Here is a 19789-nt window from a genome sequence, read left to right on the forward strand (position 1 = left end):
CCACTAAGCCACAGCGTCGCCCCCTGCTCTACTTCTGACCCAACTCCCTGTTAATGCTCCTGGGAAAGCAGTGGAAGATGGCCTAGTACTTGGGCCCCTGCACCCACGTGGGAGACCAGGACGAAGCTCCTGGCTCCTGGCTTTGGCCTGCAGCCATCTGGGGACCTCTCCTGCCTCCTTTCTAACTCTGCCTTTCAAATAAATAAAACAAATCTTTAAAACAATCAACTAAACAAACAGCAGCCAGAGCTGCGCCAGCCCAGCAATGCTCCTGTGGCTCTAAGTGAGCGCCCCTGGGGTGAGGCACTGGGCTGGGGGAGCCCAAGTCTGGCTCTGGTCCTGCCTTCTGTCTGCAAGAGGCCCCGGGTTCCTCCCCAAATAGCGGAGAATTCATCCACTTATTAAAGTACTGGACAGGTCCCAGTGCTGTGGCGTAGAAGGTTAAGCCTCTGCCTGCAGCACCAATGTCCCATATGGGCACCGATTTGAGTCCCAGCTGCTCCTCTTCCGATCCAGCTCCCTGCTAATGCACCTGGGAAAGCAGCAGAGGACGGTGTAAGTCCTTGGGCCCCTGTGCCCATGTAGGAGACCCAGAGGAAGCCCCTGGCTCCTGGCCCTGGCCAGGCCCAGCCCCGGCCGTTGCGGTATTTGGGGAGTGAACCAGCAGAAAGCAGCTCTTTCTCTTTCTCCTTCACTCTGTATTTCTGCTTTTCAAATAAACAAGTCTTTTTTTTAAAAAAGGACTGTATAAAAATGAAAACAGGGCCGGCGCCGCGGCTCACTAGGCTAATCCTCCACCTGTGGCGCCGGCACACCGGGTTCTAGTCCCGGTCGGGGCGCCGGATTCTGTCCCGGTTGCCCCTCTTCCAGGCCAGCTCTCTGCTGTGGCCCGGGAGTGCAGTGGAGGATGGCCCAGGTGCTTGGGCCCTGCACCCCATGGGAGACTAGGAGAAGCACCTGGATCCTGGCTCTGGATCAGTGCAGTGCCAGCCATAGCGGCCATTAGGGGAGTGAACCAACGGAAGGAAGACCTTTCTCCTGTCTCTCTCTGTTTAATAAAAAAAAAATGAAAACAAAACAAAAACCAAAAAAACAAAACGCAAAGCAAACATGGCTCAAAGCCGGCGTTGGCCCCTCAGCCCCGGGCCCCGCCCTCCCCGGCGACCCCAGCAAAACCCCCGGGAACAGGCGGGTGCACTTCAGCCTACTCACTCATGGCCTGGTCGAGGTTCATGTTGTTACTCCTCAAGGCCTCTTCAGCTGGCTCTCTCTGGGTAGGGAAAGAGCTCTCGTTAGAGGGCGTTAACAAACGGACGTGCGGTCACCGTCAGGTCAGGAACGGGACTGTGGTCAGGGTCCGGACCGGAGACGCCCTCCTCCCTGCTGCGGCGCGGCATCGGTGACGTTCAGGTAAAACCACTCGCGATCAAAGGCCGGGCTGGCGCTTCTGGTCAGCAGGAGGCGGGGCTTGAGCAAGTCCTGCAGCCACCGTGCTCTGGGCCGCACTGGGCAGCAGTGTTTGGGACGCACGCCCCCGAGGCCAGGGCTGCAGGGCCCCAGACACAGACACGCCTGAAAGGACTGGGCAGACTCCGCCCCACGTCGCGCCCCGCGTGTGTCTCTCAGTGCAGCTGCCATGAGTCACTCTCAGCACAGAGCTTCGCGGTCTACTCTGTCAGCTCTGGGCTCTATGAGGAAAACACAAGCGGACTCATCTGAAACTTATCCCTCTGATGGGAAGAGACTGCTCTCAGGGCAGGGTCAGAGCCAGCAGGGGCCCCATGCTGACCACGCTGGTGTGAGCTGGCCCCGCCGAGGGCCTCCGTCCCCTCTGCGGCCTCATTCTCTGACTGACAGATCAGTTTTCATGTGGCCAGGACCGGGCACGTGAGGGACTCTGGAAACACGGCGGCATCCCACACGAGTACGAGCTTGACCTCCGCCCTCTGACTGGCCAGCGAGCACCTGGCCCCGAGTGCTCAGTTCTCCCTGCGCCTGGAAGGAGGCTGAGGGACTCGGACGTCCGGCCAGGACGCTCTACCTGCATGTAAAACCTTCGCTCTCCTGGGCGATCTTGGTCAAGCTACAGCTCAACAAATTAATTATAGATGAGAAGTAAAGACGACACGCTGTCTCATCCTAGGAGGCTCTCACAGCTGCCCTGACGGCCATCGCGGGCTCTCCGCCCCTGAAGCAAACCGCGGGGGTGAGGGGGTTTGAGCGTGCGAGCGCGGCAGACGGGCCGGGCCAGGCGCACTCACCGGGAAGCCCATGTCGGTGAGCTGTTTGATCAGCCGGCTCACGACCCAGGCCTCGTCCTGCTTGGCAGAGGTCTTCATGGCCTAGAAGAGAGCGGGTTTGCAGGCACACCCTCCAGCAGGGCGCCCTGATTCACGGTGGTTAAGTCACATGACCTGCGTCTGTGTTCATCTACTGCACCCAGAACTGCTTCATGTTCTGGCCTCTCCCACGCCCACTTCATCGTCCCCGTTTAGATCTGGGGTCCTCCTGGAATTCATCTTGGGGTACGGCAGCTGTGGGCCCCAGGCCTTCCGGGCCGCCTCTGTCCAAGCTCCTTCACTGTCTACCTCGGGGGTTCTTGGACTTTCTGGTCTCAGCAGCCCAGACTCAAACAGGGAGGGCCCTGGGGAACTTGTGGTCTAAGAGCTGTCTATCAATATTTTCTGCCCTGCAGGTTAAGACACAGAACATTCAAAATGATTACCTTTCACATGTTAACACCAAGAACATTTTTAAATGAGCACTTTTTTTCCCATCCAAGTACTAACCAGGCCCAACCCTGCTTAGCTTCTGAGAGGAGGTGAGATGGGGCCACAATGAACACTGCTTTCCAACACAGGCCTGCGGAGCGGCGGGGAAGGCAGAGGGTCTCAGGGGTCCTGGGGCTACCTCCAGCCCTCCGTGGGGGGCCCACGCTGCGTACCTTCTGAAGTCCTTTCTTGGAGGCACTGCCCCAGGAGCTGCTGGAGGAGACGCTGTCCTGGGAAGCAGCGTTGTTCCACACGTCGCCCTCTTCGTCCTCCCACTGGCTGGCACCGGCGCTGACGTCGTCCCCCCCACTGCCCCAGCATTCTTGCATAGATTTGGAAGCTGGAAGGACAGTGGACAGGAGAGATGAGGCCAAACCCACCTGAGGGTGCAGGGGGCATAGTGGACAGGAGATGAGGCCCCGCCCGGGGGTGCAGGGGGCAGGAGAAATGAGGCCCCGCCTGAGGGTACAGGTGCTGCACTGTGAGGTGGGGGGGTCAGGAGTAATCTACTTCTGCAGCCCATGTGCTGAGTCGCACCTGTGGCTGGGTTAACGTCTGTTATATTTTTTCCTTCAAACTCCAGGCATTTCTACTCAGTGACGCTCCAAACTTCTATAACCAACCACAGACCATTTTGAAATAAAGTCAGTCGGGGCCACCATTCTGGGGTAGCGGGTTAAGTCACCCCCTGCAATGCTGGCAGCCTATCCGTGCTCTGGTTCAAGTCTTGGCTGTATCACTTTCTTTTTCTTTTTTTTTGACAGGCAGAGTGGACAGTGAGAGAGAGAGAGAGACAGAGAGAAAGGTCTTCCTTTGCCGTTGGTTCACTCTCCAAAGGCCGCCATGGCCGGCGCGCTGCGGCCGGCGCATTGTGCTGATCCGAAGCCAGGAGCCAGGTGCTTCCCCTGGTCTCCCATGCGGGTGCAGGGCCCAAGCACTTGGGCCATCCTCCACTGCACTCCCGGGCTACAGCAGAGAGCTGGACTGGAAGAGGGGCAACCGGGACAGAATCCGGCGCCCCGACTGGGACTAGAACCCGGCGTGCTGGCGCCGCTAGGTGGGGGATTAGCCTAGTGAGCCGCGGCGCCAGCCATCACTTTCGATTCAGCTCCATGCTAACATGCTTGGGAAGCAGCAGAGGATGGCCCAAGCTCTCAGGCCCCTGCACCCGTGTGGGAGACCCAGAGGAAGCTCCTGGCTCCTGGCTTCAGCCTGGCTCAGCCCTAGCTGTTGTGGCTATTTGGGGAGTAATCAGTGGATGGAAGATTTCTCTATCTTTCCCTCTCTCTAACTCTGCCTTTCAAATGAATAAAATCAATCTTAAAAAAAAAAAAAAATACAGGGCCAGCGCCGCGGCTCAATAGGCTAATCCTCTGCCTTGCGGCGCCGGCACACCGGGTTCTAGTCCCAGTCGGGGCGCCGGATTCTGTCCCGGTTGCCCCTCTTCCAGGCCAGCTCTCTGCTGTGGCCAGGGAGTGCAGTGGAGGATGGCCCAGGTGCTTGGGCCCTGCACCCCATGGGAGACCAGGAGAAGCACCTGGCTTCTGCCATCGGATCAGCACGGTGTGCCGGCCGCAGTGGCCATTGGAGGGTAAACCAACGGCAAAGGAAGACCTTTCTCTCTTTCTCTCTGTCTCTCTTACTGTCCACTCTGCCTGTTAAAAAAAATACAGGCATTGTAGCAATAAAATGCCAGGGGACTACAGAAGAAGGTGGGACCCTTCACATGGCAGAGTCCGGGAGATGCACCTGTCTACACGGCAGAGCCCGGGAGCCGCACCTGTCCTGTCTACACGGCAGTGCCCGGGAGATGCACCTGTCCTGTCTACACGGCAGTGCCCGGGAGATGCACCTGTCCTGTCTACACGGCAGTGCCCGGGAGATGCACCTGTCCTGTGTACACGGCAGAGCCCGGGAGATGCACCTGTCCTGTGTACACGGCAGAGCCCGGGAGATGCACCTGTCCTGTGTACACGGCAGTGCCCGGGAGCCGCACCTGTCCTGTCTACACGGCAGAGCCCGGGAGCCGCACCTGTCCTGTGTACACGGCAGTGCCCGGGAGATGCACCTGTCCTGTGTACACGGCAGAGCCCGGGAGCTGCACCTGTCCTGTGTACACGGCAGAGCCCGGGAGATGCACCTGTCCTGTGTACACGGCAGTGCCCGGGAGCCGCACCTGTCCTGTCTACACGGCAGTGCCCGGGAGATGCACCTGTCCTGTCTACACGGCAGTGCCCGGGAGATGCACCTGTCCTGTCTACACGGCAGTGCCCGGGAGATGCACCTGTCCTGTGTACACGGCAGAGCCCGGGAGATGCACCTGTCCTGTCTACACGGCAGAGCCCGGGAGATGCACCTGTCCTGTGTACACGGCAGTGCCCGGGAGCCGCACCTGTCCTGTCTACACGGCAGAGCCCGGGAGCCGCACCTGTCCTGTGTACACGGCAGTGCCCGGGAGATGCACCTGTCCTGTGTACACGGCAGAGCCTGGGAGCTGCACCTGTCCTGTCTACACGGCAGAGCCCGGGAGCCGCACCTGTCCTGTCTACACGGCAGAGCCCGGGAGCCGCACCTGTCCTGTGTACACGGCAGTGCCCGGGAGATGCACCTGTCCTGTGTACACGGTAGAGCCCAGGAGATGCACCTGTCCTGTGTACACGGCAGAGCCCGGGAGCTGCACCTGTCCTGTGTACACGGCAGAGCCCGGGAGCTGCACCTGTCCTGTCTACACGGCAGAGCCCGGGAGCCGCACCTGTCCTGTGTACACGGCAGAGCCCGGGAGCTGCACCTGTCCTGTCTACACGGCAGAGCCCGGGAGCTGCACCTGTCCTGTCTACACGGCAGAGCCCGGGAGCTGCACCTGTCCTGTCTACACGGCAGAGCCCGGGAGCCGCACCTGTCCTGTCTACACGGCAGTGCCTAGGAGCCGCACCTGTCCTGTCTACACGGCAGCGCCCGGGAGCCGCACCTGTCCTGTGTACACGGCAGTGCCCGGGAGCCGCACCTGTCCTGTCTACACGGCAGTGCCCGGGAGATGCACCTGTCCTGTCTACACGGCAGAGCCCGGGAGCCGCACCTGTCCTGTGTACACGGCAGCACCCGGGAGCCGCACCTGTCCTGTCTACACGGCAGTGCCCGGGAGCCGCACCTGTCCTGTGTACACGGCAGTGCCCGGGAGCCGCACCTGTCCTGTGTACACGGCAAAGCCCGGGAGCCGCACCTGTCCTGTCTACACGGCAGTGCCCGGGAGCCGCACCTGTCCTGTGTACACGGCAGTGCCCGGGAGATGCACCTGTCCTGTGTACACGGTAGAGCCCAGGAGATGCACCTGTCCTGTGTACACGGCAGTGCCCGGGAGATGCACCTGTCCTGTGTACACGGCAGAGCCCGGGAGCTGCACCTGTCCTGTCTACACGGCAGAGCCCGGGAGATGCACCTGTCCTGTGTACACGGCAGAGCCCGGGAGCTGCACCTGTCCTGTCTACACGGCAGAGCCCGGGAGATGCACCTGTCCTGTGTACACGGCAGAGCCCGGGAGATGCACCTGTCCTGTGTACACGGCAGAGCCCGGGAGCTGCACCTGTCCTGTCTACACGGCAGAGCCCGGGAGATGCACCTGTCCTGTCTACACGGCAGAGCCCGGGAGCCGCACCTGTCCTGTCTACACGGCAGAGCCCGGGAGCCGCACCTGTCCTGTCTACACGGCAGTGCCCGGGAGCCGCACCTGTCCTGTGTACACGGCAGAGCCCGGGAGCCGCACCTGTCCTGTGTACACGGCAGTGCCCAGGAGCCGCACCTGTCCTGTCTACACGGCAGAGCCCGGGAGCCGCACCTGTCCTGTCTACACGGCAGTGCCCAGGAGCCGCACCTGTCCTGTCTACACGGCAGTGCCCGGGAGCCGCACCTGTCCTGTGTACACGGCAGAGCCCGGGAGCTGCACCTGTCCTGTCTACACGGCAGAGCCCGGGAGATGCACCTGTCCTGTCTGCACGGCAGTGCCCGGGAGCCGCACCTGTCCTGTCTACACGGCAGTGCCCAGGAGATGCACCTGTCCTGTGTGTGGCTCTCAGCCCAGTGTGCACTCCGTCACTCGGGCAGGTGCTACTCCAACGGGCCCACAGGACAAGCAGCAGGCCAAGGGCTGGCCCAGCCGTCTGCTTCTCTGACAAGCTCCAGGTGACACGCACACACTGGCAGGAAGCAGGCCTGGGCAAACAGAGCTACGACCTCACGGCTGCATTTTGAGTTCAGGATATTTTTTCTCCTTTCTTAAAATACAGTGTTTTTCAAAGCTGCTCCAAATGTTCGCTTCTTGGGAGAACTTGAAGAAGGCCACCGACTCGCACAGAACTTCCTCAAGGTGGTGCAAAGAGGCTTCCCGGCGCACAGGCGCGGGCAGAGCCGACCAGCATCTCTGCTCCACAGGGCGTGCGGCCCTCAGCGCCCACAAGCTTCCTGGCCTGTCAGTCGTGCAGTAAAAAGAATTATGGAGGCCGGTGCCATGGTGCACTAGGTTAATCCTCTGCCTGCGGTGCCGGCATCTCATATGGGCACCAGTTCTAGTCCTGGTTGCTCCTCTTCCTGTCCAGCTCTCTGCTGTGGCCTGGGAGTGCAGTGGAGGATGGCCCAAGTACTTGGGCCCTGCACCCCATGGGAGACCAGGAGAAGCACCTGGCTCCTGCCTTCGGATCAGCGCTGCGCTGGCCGTGGCGGCCATTTGGGGGTGAACCAACAGAAGGAAGACCTTTCTCTTTGGCTCTCCCTCTCACTGTCTGTAATTCTACCTGTCAGATAAATAAATACAATCTTTAAAAGAATTATGAATGCCACCAATACCAGCAGTGACGCGTGGAGCACGTTGTCCCGTGTCAGCAAAATGACGAGACACAAACCAGCAAAGTTGCACGTTGAGATCCAGGATAGCCAACGACGCTCCAGGGAGCAAGAGGCCTACACAGCAGATGCTGCCGCCGCCCTGCTCCACACCAGCGTCCCAGCACCGCACTGCGAAGCACCCACCCCACAGGGAGCTGCCCCGCAACGCAGCTGGGACGTTAGTGTTTTTAAAATTTATTTGTGAGGAAGAGAGAGAACGAGCAAAAGCTGAGTTCCCACGTGCTGGCTCTCTCCCCAGACGCCACGGCCAGGCGGGGCTGGGGCCACATGAGGAACGCAGCCCAGGTCTCCCACACGGGCAGCAGGGCCTCGGTTACCAGGGCCGGCACCTGCTGCCTCCCAGGCCTGCGTGAGCGGGAAGCTGAAGCCAGGACCTGAACCCAGTACTCAGATGTGGGATGCAGGTGTCTTAACCTTTAGACCAGATGCCTGACCCTATAACCTAGTTGTTTATTTGTAAAAATGGGTGCTAGCTCACTGAACTTTCAGAAAATGAGAGGAAAACACAGGCACGAACGTGGAGTTCCCAGAGCGGAGTTTTGTTTACAAGATGAAAGGGAGGTCGGGAGTGTGAGACCACTGCAAGGTGCAGATGGACACGGGAGGGAGGGAGGAGAGCCGTGGGGGCCACGTGGACACGGGAGGGAGGGAGGAGAGCCGTGAGGGCCACGTGGACACGGGAGGGAGGGAGGAGAGCCGTGGGGGCCACGTGGACACGGGAGGGAGGGAGGAGAGCCGTGGGGGCCACATGGACACAGGAGGGAGGGAGGAGAGCCGTGGGGGCCACATGGACACAGGAGGGAGGGAGGAGAGCCGTGGGGGCCCTGTGGACACGGGAGGGAGGGAGGGAGGAGAGCCGTGGGGGCCACATGGACACAGGAGGGAGGGAGGAGAGCCGTGGGGGCCACGTGGACACAGGAGGGAGGGAGGAGAGCCGTGAGGGCCCTGTGGACACGGGAGGGAGGGAGGGAGGAGAGCCGTGGGGGCCACATGGACACAGGAGGGAGGGAGGAGAGCCGTGGGGGCCACATGGACACAGGAGGGAGGGAGGAGAGCCGTGGGGGGCCCTGTGGACATGGGAGGGAGGGAGGGAGGAGAGCCGTGGGGGGCCCTGTGGACATGGGAGGGAGGGAGGGAGGAGAGCCGTGGGGGGCCACGTGGACACGGGAGCAGGGGAGGAGAGCTGTGGGGGGCCCTGTGGACACGGGTTTGTCAAGAGGAAACAATGATGCGCTTTACCGGCTCATGCAAAGTAAATTTAAGTTCTTTCGAGCGACAGGCACGATACTCACTCGTGAAGACTGAACACTAACGCCGTCTGCGTAGTCCTCTTCCGAAACGCCTCAGACCACAGGTGTTTCAGATTTTGAATTTTGGAATGTTTGTGTATATAAGAGGTCTTTAACAAGTTCACGGAAAACTTAACTATGAAAAAATTATGCATGGATTTCAAAATGTTTTTTTGCACCAAAAAAAAAAAAACCTTATCTTTTTTTGTTTAAAAAATTTTAAGGGGCAGGTGCTGTGGTGCTGGGTTCACTCCCCAAATGGCCGCAACAGCAAGATATGGGCTGATCCAAAGCCAGGAGCTTCTTCCAGGACTCCCAGTGGGTGCAGGGGCCCAAGCACTGGGCCATCTTCCACTGCTTTCCCAGGCCACAGCAGGGAGCTGGATGGCAATGGAGTAGCCAGCACCTGACCGGCGCCCCCATGGGACACCGGCACTGCAGGCGGCGGCTTTACCGCACACGCCACAGCGCCGGCCCCTTCGTGAACCCTCCTACACGAGAGGTCTGTCTGCGAAGGTGACTGCACTACTCGTGGTGCGCTTGCGTTTTCACTGGGGCCCCCCCTTGAGGTCAGGAGTGGAAGTTCCCACTTGTGGTGCCGCGCGGGTACTCAGAGTTCCAGATTTCGGGTTTCGGATTAGGATGCTCAGCTTGTGACAACACGGAGCGCCTCCGCCCGGCGGCGTGGCCCGTGCACGCTGTTTAACAAGGAGGTGGGGGCTTGCCAACAGCTCTTCGGTGCTGACGCACCAGGCACGGCAAGCGTTTATTACAGACTTGGTGCAAAGTGAGTCCTAGCGTATAAACGCAGGGAGGAAAACTGTCCTGAAATTTCACCTTTTAAATTCAACAAGTGTCCCTCTGAAAGTAACTACTGGGAACTGTGTCTACACCACCCGACCCGGGCTCACCTGGTTTGCACAGGGCTGGGGCGGCAGCGGGGGCGCCGGCTCTTCCGAACGTCACAGCGGGCTCAGCAGCATGGTCCCCCCACCCGCTGCCGCTCCCTGGGGGCTTCCCCCACGCAGCGGTGCCGTTGTCCACCAGGGTGGAGGGGGAGGGCGGCTCTCCCCAGGAGCTTTCAGCCTTGGAGTGGACGCTGGGCATCTCGCCCCAGCCCGACGAAACTGAGGGGCACAAGGGAGAGAAAAAGAGACGAAGATGCCAACAGTTACTTGTCTCCAACTTCCCCATCATCCATGTTAGAATGGCTGCTGGAGGGGCCGGCGCCGTGGCTCACTTGGTTAATCCTCTGCCTGCGGCACTGGCATCCCTTATGGGCGCTGGGTTCTAGTCCCGGTTGCTCCTCTTCCAGTCCAGCTCTCTGCTGTGGCCCGGGAGGACAGTGGAGGATGGCCCAAGTGCTTGGGCCCTGCACCCCATGGGAGACCAGGAGGAAGCACCTGGCTCCTGGCTTCGGATCGGCGTAGCTCCAGCCGTGGCAGCCATTTGGGGGGTGAACCAACGGAAGGAAGACCTTTCTCTCTGTCTCTCTCTCTCACTGCCTAACTCTATCTGTCCAAAAAAAAAAAAAAAAAAAAAAAAAAAAAAAAGAATGGCTGCTGGAGACAAAAGCATTCATTTAATCAGATCTGCTTAGTTTTAGACATTTAATTAAGGCAGACAGATGGAGACAGGGAGACAGCTCCATCCCCTGGTTCACTCCCCAGCTGCCTGTAACTGCTTGATGGGGCTGGGGAGGTGGGGTGCTGTGCACTCAAGTCGGGAGCCAGAACTTAACCCAGATTCTCAGGGTGTTCACCAGCGGGAGCCTGCAGGCAGCAGCCAGAGCGGGAAGCGGAATCCAGGCTCTCCAGCATGGAACACACGTGTCCCACACGCCATCTTAACCGCTAGACCCGATGCCTGCCCCCCGCCCCTCCCTGCACTGTCCCCTCCTTCCCCGCCCCTCCCCGCACTGCCTCCCCCACCGTGTGTCCCTCCAGTGCCAAACTGGCTCAAATGCTGATCACTTTGATTCTGCCGAGGGCCAGCTGCACGCACCCCTTGGACCCACGGTAATTTTCCAGGACATGCAGACAGGAGGGACAGAGAACGGAGGCTCACACTGCACGCGGAGGGAGGCTCGCGGTGCGAACAGAGCAAGCCAACTGGTGGTTTGAAATCACCTGGCCTCTGCGCGGATGTGATCATCGCAACACAAGATGAATTTTCTGTCTTAAAAATGGCACAGAATTGCTTCCCTGGCTACTCTATTTTGGCAGAACGCATTATTAACGACAAAGGGGCACGTGAGCCACGAGCCACGCTGAGCACAGCCTGCAGCCTGCGACCGCCAACGGCAGCTCCGTCCACGACCACTCAGACCGGAGCCGGAGCTGCGCAGACCAGGGCAAAGCTGCGTCAGGACACGGACATGGCTGACGCAGTCACCGACTTCTGAGGAGCTGCGATGGTTTCGGTGACGCTGAAGACCACTGGGCCATCACATTCACCTAGACTGCATTCGCCAGCCGACCCCTGCAGTGCCGAACATCGACGTCACAAATCGTTTAGGTCAAAAGCACAAATAAGTATTAAGACTATGGTAATTATAGGTGATCAATGTTTACAAAGAATTTTTTCAAAAGCAGCAGAAATTCTATGGGGTACTTCTGTGTAGAATGCAAAGAATTTTCCTTCTTTTTTTAAAGATTTATTTATTTATTTGAGAGGTAGAGTTACAGAGAGAGAGCGAGAGAGAGGAGAGGTAGAGAGAGAGAGAGATCTTCCATCTGCTGGCTCACTCCCAAATGGCCACAATGGCCAGAGCTGAGCTGATCCGAAGCCAGGAGCCAGGGGCTTCTTCCGGGTCTCCCACATGGGTGCAGGACTTGGGCCATCTTCTACTGCTTTCCCAGGCTACAGCAGGGAGCTGGATTGGAAGTGGGGCAGCCAGGACTTGAACTGGCGCCCATGTGGGATGCCGGCGCTGCGGGCTGAAGCTTTATCTGCTATGTGACACACTGCCCCGAAGGCAGAGATTTTTAAGCATCATCTTTCAGAATCCCAGAAGTGAAGGACATTTGTTCACTCAACACCCACGGAAGTGGAGGACATTTGTCCACTCAACACGCACGGAACGACCGTTTCCATTTAAGCTGATCTCAGGCGAGACTCCCGTTCCTGTGGACGCCAGGCTGTGCTCCTTGCCGGCCACGACACCCCAGAGTCCGCGTTCTCGGGACACAGGTGGCCTCACAACTCGCTGCCCCTGCTTCCGCTGGAGTGCTGTGGATTCCTTGCTAGCAACTCGCGGAAGTCTTCCAGGTTGGGCTCGACGAGGCGGGACGAGTTCTTGTCTAACATTTCAGACTCAGATATTACAGTGTCAGAAATGATTCTCCAGCCGCTACCATTTTTTGGCAAAACATTTCTGTCCTGTAGGGTTCTGGAAACACCATCTCCTTTCAGATTCTTCAGAACCACACTGAGCGGGGAATGACAAAGGACCAATGATGCAACGCTCTGTCCTCTGTCACCAGTCAGCAGGTGCTGGAGGGCGAAATGGACACAGAACAGAAGCCAGAACCCACGGCAGGGGAGGGGCTGTGTCCGGGACGGCCAGAACCCACAGCGGGGGGAGGGGCTGCTGGTGTTTGGTGAGACCTCCAGTAGAATTCGCTAAGACAGCCGGCAACATCTACTCTTCCCACTTTGCCAAATGCCGTGCCTTGTGGGCGCCTGGCACTTCCATCCAGAGGTAGGGGCTCTATTTGAGGTTACAGAGAGGGCTCCCCTGGAACTGGCCATGGGCTCTGGCTACACAGTGCACAGAGCAGGTATTAGAAACAGAGCGACATCTTGTTTAGCTTCTGTCTCGGTGCGTTGCACAGATCTGAAGCACACTTGCTCCTTCTCCCTGGCTTCCTGCAGGCCACGCTACATTCCCAGCTGTCTTCATGCAAGCTCTGTGTGTGGGCCTCCAAGGTCCATGCATTGGGCCTGTCTTGTTTTAGATTTGAAAGGCAGAGCCAGAGAGAGAGAGAGAGAGAGAGATCTTCCCTCTGCTGGCTCACTCCCCAAAATGGCGACCATAGCCAGGGTTGGGCCAGGCTGAAGCCAGGAGCCAGGAACTCCAGCTGGGCGTCCAGTGTGGGTGCAGGAGCCCAAGCAGTTGGCGAGCATCCACTGCCTTCCCAGGGACATTAGCAGGAAGCCGCACTGGAAGTGGAGCCGCTGGGACCCAGCCCGCGCTCTGTATGGGATGCCGGTGCCCCAGGCCATGTGGTTTAGCGGCCCCTGGTCCAGCACCGACAGCCGTGTCTCGCTGCTGCTGTGCCAAGACGTCTGGTTCTCTGCCCTTCTTTCCAGTCTAGTTCTGCTTCTTAAAGCCCCAAGCACGGGGGAGCGAAACGGCCCAGCACAGCCCCCCCCCGCCCCGAGTGCAGCTTCTGCTCTGCAGAGGAAACACCGCCGGCACACTTCTGGTGCCATCTCTACCCCAAACCACGGTTCTTGTGTCACGTGTCCAGGCGGAGGCTTCCACCCCACTGCTTCCAGGCTGCAGTTCAGGGAGAGGGAGCTGTGAGCAGCGGCTCCCACCTCTGCCCACACAGTACGGCGTCACGTGACAGCACTGGGTCAGTCCCGAGGGGAGGACAGACCGTGACCGTGACCCACACCACCAGCTGGCCCTGCAAGTGCAGTTTTAAGAGCCTTAGGGCACGCATCTCTAGGCGTACAGGATACTCGGGCTGCTAAGGTTCCTGGGGTCTACGTAAATGCTGTGCTGGCACCATCCCCACTCTCGGCCACGTCTCTGCCAGCTGTCACTGTGACCAACTACTTCCTGCTGGCTTCTTAGAGCGGCGGCTTCTTAGAGCGGCAGGACCCAGACCAGCAGGCTCTGCAGGGCTGGCTCCCACCACGTCATGGGAGGTGGCGCCGTGCATGGCAGTGTGTGCAGGGCACCCCCCTTTGCCAGCACGGCCCCACACACCCTGCTCGGGCTCAGCACTACCCAACAATGGGCGTGGGGGTGGGAGGAAGAGAGAGATCAGCCATGTGCTGCTTCGTTCCCCGAGTGCCTGCAACAGCTGGGGCTGTGCTAGCCCAAAGCCAGGAGCCAGGAGCTGCACCGGGGCCACTTCTGTCTTTGAGCCATCACCCGCTGCCTGTCAGGTGCACATCAGCTGGGCTCAGGCGTAGGCTGGGGCGCAGGTGTCCCCAGCCGAGCCTTGGGGTGCTTCTCCAGGTTGTCACTGTTGTTCTGCGGGTGGCGTGGGTCTGGACCGGCCCAGAGAGCCCGCTGCACGGAGCTGCACTGTACTTCCTAACACCCGTTCCCCCAGGCTCACGGACACCAATTCTGTTACCACCACCAGAACGGCATGTGGGAACGGTCTGTGTAACTACCTCACAGTATTTAAAACTACTCTGAAATAAAGTGTTGAAAAATAAGAACGGGGAAAGTTGTCTTTTTGACATTTACTTCAATAAAACTGGACACATGAAAAATCAAAAATATGTAATTGCAAGACCATATTTTATAAGACAGACCAATACTCTGAGGTGGTAATATCTGACAATTAAAACAAAACAAAACAGAACAGAACAGAACAGAACAGAGCCAAACCAAACCAAACCAAACCAAACCAAACCAAACCAAACCAGCTTCCCCAGATTCTGACAGAAGTGGAGAGTGGGAGGTCAGCAAGTCAGTGCAACTGTGGACGGCCCCAGGACGCCAGCTCCAGGCAGCCACCAGGGGGCGCTTGTGTGGAGCTGACACATGGGGTGGTAGGTGCTCTGACCACCCCCCGAGGAGGCTGCACACACACTCACACACACACACACACACGGCCAACACGCTTGCCAAGCAGGGGCTTCCGTGACCCCCGCTGGACGTCACGGGCACAGAGGGCGGGGACACCCCCGAGGCTGTGTGCTCATGCTGCTGACAGAGATCACCGTCCCGAATGACGAAAGTTAACAAGCAGCCCCGGCGAGCGGTGTGGAGAAACTGCAGGGCCAGTCCACAGGTGCCCACCACTGAGGCGGCCCCTGCGGGCAGGGGGAGGCCCAGGAACAGCGGCCAGGGCGTTGTGACTTGTTGTCCCGGGACGAGAGCGATCCCGGCACTGCTGGCTGCGCCAGACGCCCTCACCAGGGAAGGGCGCACACTCTTGTCTATGAAAAATCAGTTCAAAGTGGCTTCCGGGGACACACACAGGGCAAGGTCCCCACGGGCCGGCCAGGTACCGAGGGCTCAGGTGGCCACGACCAACTACATCCACCCGGGCGCCGGGCCGGAGCGCTTGCTGGGGACTTCTGGGGAATGGGACGGGGGAAGAGGGCAGCACGGCACAGCACGGCTGCGTGTGGCAGGGAGGAGACATGGCTGGCGGCCAGGGGCTTGCTCGCTGTGACTGGGCAGCACCAGGCAGGGTGGGCGCGGTTCTCTCCTCTCTGCTTCTCTGAGCGCTTCCCCGACATCTCACCCCAAGGACACAGGCTCTCAGTCCCGCTCCTTTCTTGAACTCGGTCCACTCCAGAAGCCCATGCTAAGTCTTGTGGCCAGGCAGGAGCCACGCCGCTCACCTCGGCCAGGGGCCACGGTGAGCACAGCAGTCTGGTGCCGGAGGGCAGCCCTGCAGTCACAGCCCGGGAACCGCCGGGCCGTGGTCTTCACCCAGACGTGAGTGCCTTGTCCCAGAGCGAGGCTTCCAAGGCGTCCATCAAGCGCTCTGGACTGCACACACTACCTGAGACTTCAGCCGCTGCCCAGAACGTGCAGCCGAGGCGCACGCCTTCCCCTCCTGCCTCATCCGCGAGACGAGGTGGCCCACCCATGGGCACAGGACACCAGGGCCTGGCACGGGGGCCCTGGAGCTGCAGTTCCCGTGGCAGGAGGATGCTCCCCCCGTGAGCCGGGACTGCCCACTGTGAGTGTGCATGCTGACTCTTCCTGTACCCCCCCATAACAGTGATCCAGCTGGACGCCAGGGGCCATCACTGGCCTCGCTCACCACACTGTGCCATGCCAGAGCTGCTGTGTCTCTCACCACACTGTGCCATGCCAGAGCTGCCGTGTCTCTCACCACACTGTGCCGTGCCCTAGCTGCCATGTCTCACGCCATATTATGCCATGCTATAGCTGCAATGCCCTTGTTCATGTGTGGTGTGACACGCTGTGCACACCTCAGGCTCATGTGTGGTCTGCACGCTGTGTACTTCTAGCTCACGCGTGGTCTGACACACTGTACACACTCCTACCTCACGTGTGGTCTGACACGCTGTACACACTCCTACCTCACGTGTGGTCAGACACGCTGTGCACACTCCTACCTCACGTGTGGTCTGACACGCTGTGCACTCCTACCTCACGTGTGGTCTGACACGCTGTGCACTCCTACCTCACGTGTGGTCTGACACAGTGTGTGCACTCCTAGCTCACGTGTGGTCTGACATACAGTGTGCACTCCTAGCTCACGTGTGGTCTGACACGCTGTGTGCACTTCTAGCTCACATGTGGTCTGACATGTGTGCACTCCTAGCTCACATGTGGTCTGACATGCTATGTGCACGTCTATCTAGCTCACATGTGGTCTGACACGCTGTGTGCACTTCTAGCTCATGTGTGGTCTGACACGCTGTGTGCACTCCTAGCTCACATGTGGTCTGACATGATGTGTGCACTCTTAGGTCACGTGTGGTCTGACACGCTGTGCGTACTCTTAGGTCACGTGTGGTCTGACATGCTGTGTGCACTGCTAGCTCACGTGTGGTCTGACACGCTGTGTGCACTCCTAGATCACGTGTGGTCTGACACAGTGTGCACTCCTAGTCATGTGTGGTCTGACACAGAGTGCACTCCTACCTCACATGTGGTCTGACACGCTGTGTGCACTTCTAGCTCACGTGTGGTCTGACATGTGTGCACTTCTAGCTCACGTGTGGTCTGACATGCTATGTGCACTCCTAGCTCACGTGTGGTCTGACACGCCGTGTGCACTCCTAGCTCACGTGTGGTCTGACACGCTGTGTGCACTCTAGCTCACGTGTGGTCTGACACGCAGTGTGCACTCCTAGCTCACGTGTGGTCTGACAAGCAGTGTGCACTCTAGCTCACGTGTGGTCTGATACAGTGTGTGCACTCCTAGCTCACGTGTGGTCTGACAAGCAGTGTGCACTCCTAGCTCACATGTGGTCTGACAAGCAGTGTGCACTCTAGCTCACGTGTGGTCTGACACACTGTGTGCACTCCTAGCTCACGTGTGGTCTGACACGCTGTGTACTCCTAGCTCACGTGTGGTCTGACCCGCTGTGTGCACTCCTAGCTCACGTGTGGTCTGACAAGCAGTGTGCACTCCTAGCTCACGTGTGGTCTGCCACCCCTTGGGGACCTGGTCAGCCCCATTCCATTCTCTGCTGTCCCCCCCTCCACCTCCCTCCACTCCAGGCTGGTGTCTGCAGACTCCCAGGAGGTGTCCCGACCCTCTGGCCCTGACAGCCTGGACTTCCTGTGTGCAGGCTGCCCCCATGCCCGCTCTCCACCTATGTCGGCTTTCACACATTCACGCGTGCTCAGGGCTGCCCTCCTCTGTCTCTCCACTGTCCAGCAGCTGAATCCTGGCCTCCACATCCAACACCTGTGTCTTCTGCACAGCTCCTGTGGTCAGCCAGCGAGCTGTCATCTCGACCCCGATCCTGACTCTTAACCCGAACGGTCACTCAGGTCACCGCTGCCCCTGTCCACCCCAGGCTGCCTCCACCCCATCTCTTCTCCATCCTGGCTCTCCATGGCCCAGGTCCTTATGAGACGCTGCTGTTCACCAGCTCTTCACTGGGTCCCCAGAACTCCACAATGGCCCACTGGGCCCAAAAGACCTCTCCCAACTTGCCCTGGTCCCTCTTTCTGGCTGCTTCTCTCTGTAAGGCCTTCCCGCCATCACCAGCTCCAAGTCCCCGAAACTCCTCTGTGCTCACTCAACGTGCACACGTGAGCCAGTCAGCACCGTAAAATCCGACTGCCTTCCATGAGCCTGCAGGTCTGACCCAGGCTGAGAGATGAGAAACGCCTTCCCAGACTCCCTGCGGCTGGCTCCACCGGGGCTGGCCGGGCTGCCCAAGGGAGACGGCGAAGCGGGTGGCCATGGAGAAGGGGCTCTCGCCTCAGTCCTGTCTCATGGCATGTTCATAAAATTTAGGGATGGCACAAAGACGAAAGGAGTAAGTAGACGCTCACTGCAAAATCAGGGTTCAAGCAGATCTCAGCATGCCAGAGGCCTCCGAGAAGCTGCCAGGGACACGGTGCCACAGTGGGACCACGCAACACAAACTTCGCGAGAGCAGCGCGGAGACAGGGACGATGGCCGTGTAGAGCAGGAAGACTCCACACTTTAGGCTCAATTTGGGGAAAAAACAAAAACAAAAACAGGTGACGTGGCTCAAAAAGGCTAGAGAGAACTCCGAGTCTGCTGCTGTGAGTGCGACTGCAGGGCAAGGGGGCAGTCTCAGCTGACCGTGCCGGTGACGGTGACGCGGCACTCACAGTGAGGGCCCTCCGGGCCACAGCTTTTACCGATGGCAACACTAAGGACCGGACGCTGTGACCATGAAGAACGGCTACATGGAGCTAGGACCCCTCCCTAGGGGTGGGCGGATGGGACTGCATTCAAACTGTCTGAGGCTCTGTGGTACAGGAGGAAAAACGGGTGTCCCCTGGCAGGTGCGTGGGAGAAGGTTCTGGAATGCAGCTCTGCCTGTGGCTAGATCATATTCTGGTCCCCGGCATTCCTCGGGAGCTCTGTGCCTGGCGCCTGGAGACCCCCCGGCTTAGAAACACAGGCTACTGTTCTCCACTCGATTCTGTCTGATCTCTCTTGGTCAGTGCTGTCCCTTCCCTGTGACAGTTCAAGCTCCCCACAGGCAGGCTCTGGTGTGAATGGCCTCATCGTCTTCTTTCCACCAGATAACTCAAACCATGATTATCTGTCTTAGGATTTTTCTTTTGATGGAAATCAAAGCAGGACTTGCATAATGCCATTCACATTTCACAGAGATTATTTTATTCCAGTCAACCACACATCAGAAACGCCTGTGGAACTTTACGCCTGCAGCTCGGGGCCCTCACTCCTGCTCAGTGAACTTAGAACTGCGAGGACTGACACTCCGCCCCCTCCCACTGCACACACATTCTACTGAGGGCCGCTGGCTTACCTGAGGAAATGATGGAGTGTGTAAATGAACCCAAACTAACAAAGGGTCCCCAAACGTTCCTAAAGAGGATGTATTTCTTCACGTGTTTCATGATCGCTAGCGAGAGGGCGGGGAGAGGTGGGGGCACCGCCACCCGGAGCCGGGTGTGTGGCACGGGGTAGATCTGGGACTCTGCATGGGACAGGGGCAGGCGAACGCCAGATGGGACGGGCACCATCATCAGCTGGTTTCCTTCTCAGTTACTGCGCAAGGGCACGGGACACGCGTGCCACTGAACATTACCTGACCTCTAAAATGATGTCTGTGAAGTATCACCGAGAACAATTCAAAATTGTTTCTGTGAACACTAAACAATCCAGAGCGGAGGAAGTGGACAAGGGGACGGGTCGGGGGGAACTGTTTCCCAGTTTAAAAACGTCTGCACATCCCCTCACCAGCGCCATTCCAGATCAGCTCTGATCGCCTGGCCTGAACCACAGACGGGACCGACAGGTTGGAAAACGTCCCCTCTGAGAGCGGAGCGGGGACAGAGGCTACGTGACCTTGCCGCATCCTCAGGGCAAAGGGCACCCAGAGGACTTTAACGCTGTCTGCCATAAAAACATTCAGGGCACCTGAGCACCGGACGGGACTCCCGCTCTGCTGCAAAGCAGCACAAACCACCTTCCG

General features: G+C 59.0%; 1 protein-coding gene and 1 long non-coding RNA gene across 10 annotated transcripts in view; both read right to left on the reverse strand.

Annotated features, from left to right (window-relative positions):
* Window positions 1–19789, reverse strand: part of TNRC6C (trinucleotide repeat containing adaptor 6C) — a 115969-nt gene that overhangs the window by 23349 nt on the left and 72831 nt on the right. For all 9 annotated transcript variants that reach the window (XR_016223468.1, XR_016223465.1, XR_016223466.1 and 6 more), the window contains 4 exons: window positions 9868–10083; window positions 2945–3111; window positions 2262–2342; window positions 1213–1270 (listed from right to left, as the gene is read on the reverse strand). Coding sequence is in view for 4 of the 9 variants with exons in the window: in XM_089316679.1 (XP_089172805.1) it covers window positions 1213–1270; window positions 2262–2342; window positions 2945–3111; window positions 9868–10083 (522 nt within the window). In the remaining 5 variants the exon portion in view is untranslated. The remainder of the gene's footprint in view (window positions 1–1212; window positions 1271–2261; window positions 2343–2944; window positions 3112–9867; window positions 10084–19789) is intronic.
* Window positions 11600–19786, reverse strand: LOC149121070 (uncharacterized). The gene is made up of 2 exons (XR_016223483.1): window positions 16247–19786; window positions 11600–16174 (listed from the first exon to the last, which is right to left on the reverse strand). It is a non-coding gene; the product is annotated as an uncharacterized LOC149121070 (long non-coding RNA).

This window comes from Oryctolagus cuniculus, chromosome 17 (assembly GCF_051225735.1).
Source record: "Oryctolagus cuniculus isolate XC-2025 breed Fujian yellow rabbit chromosome 17, ASM5122573v1, whole genome shotgun sequence".
NCBI classification, from domain to species: Eukaryota; Metazoa; Chordata; class Mammalia; order Lagomorpha; family Leporidae; genus Oryctolagus; species Oryctolagus cuniculus.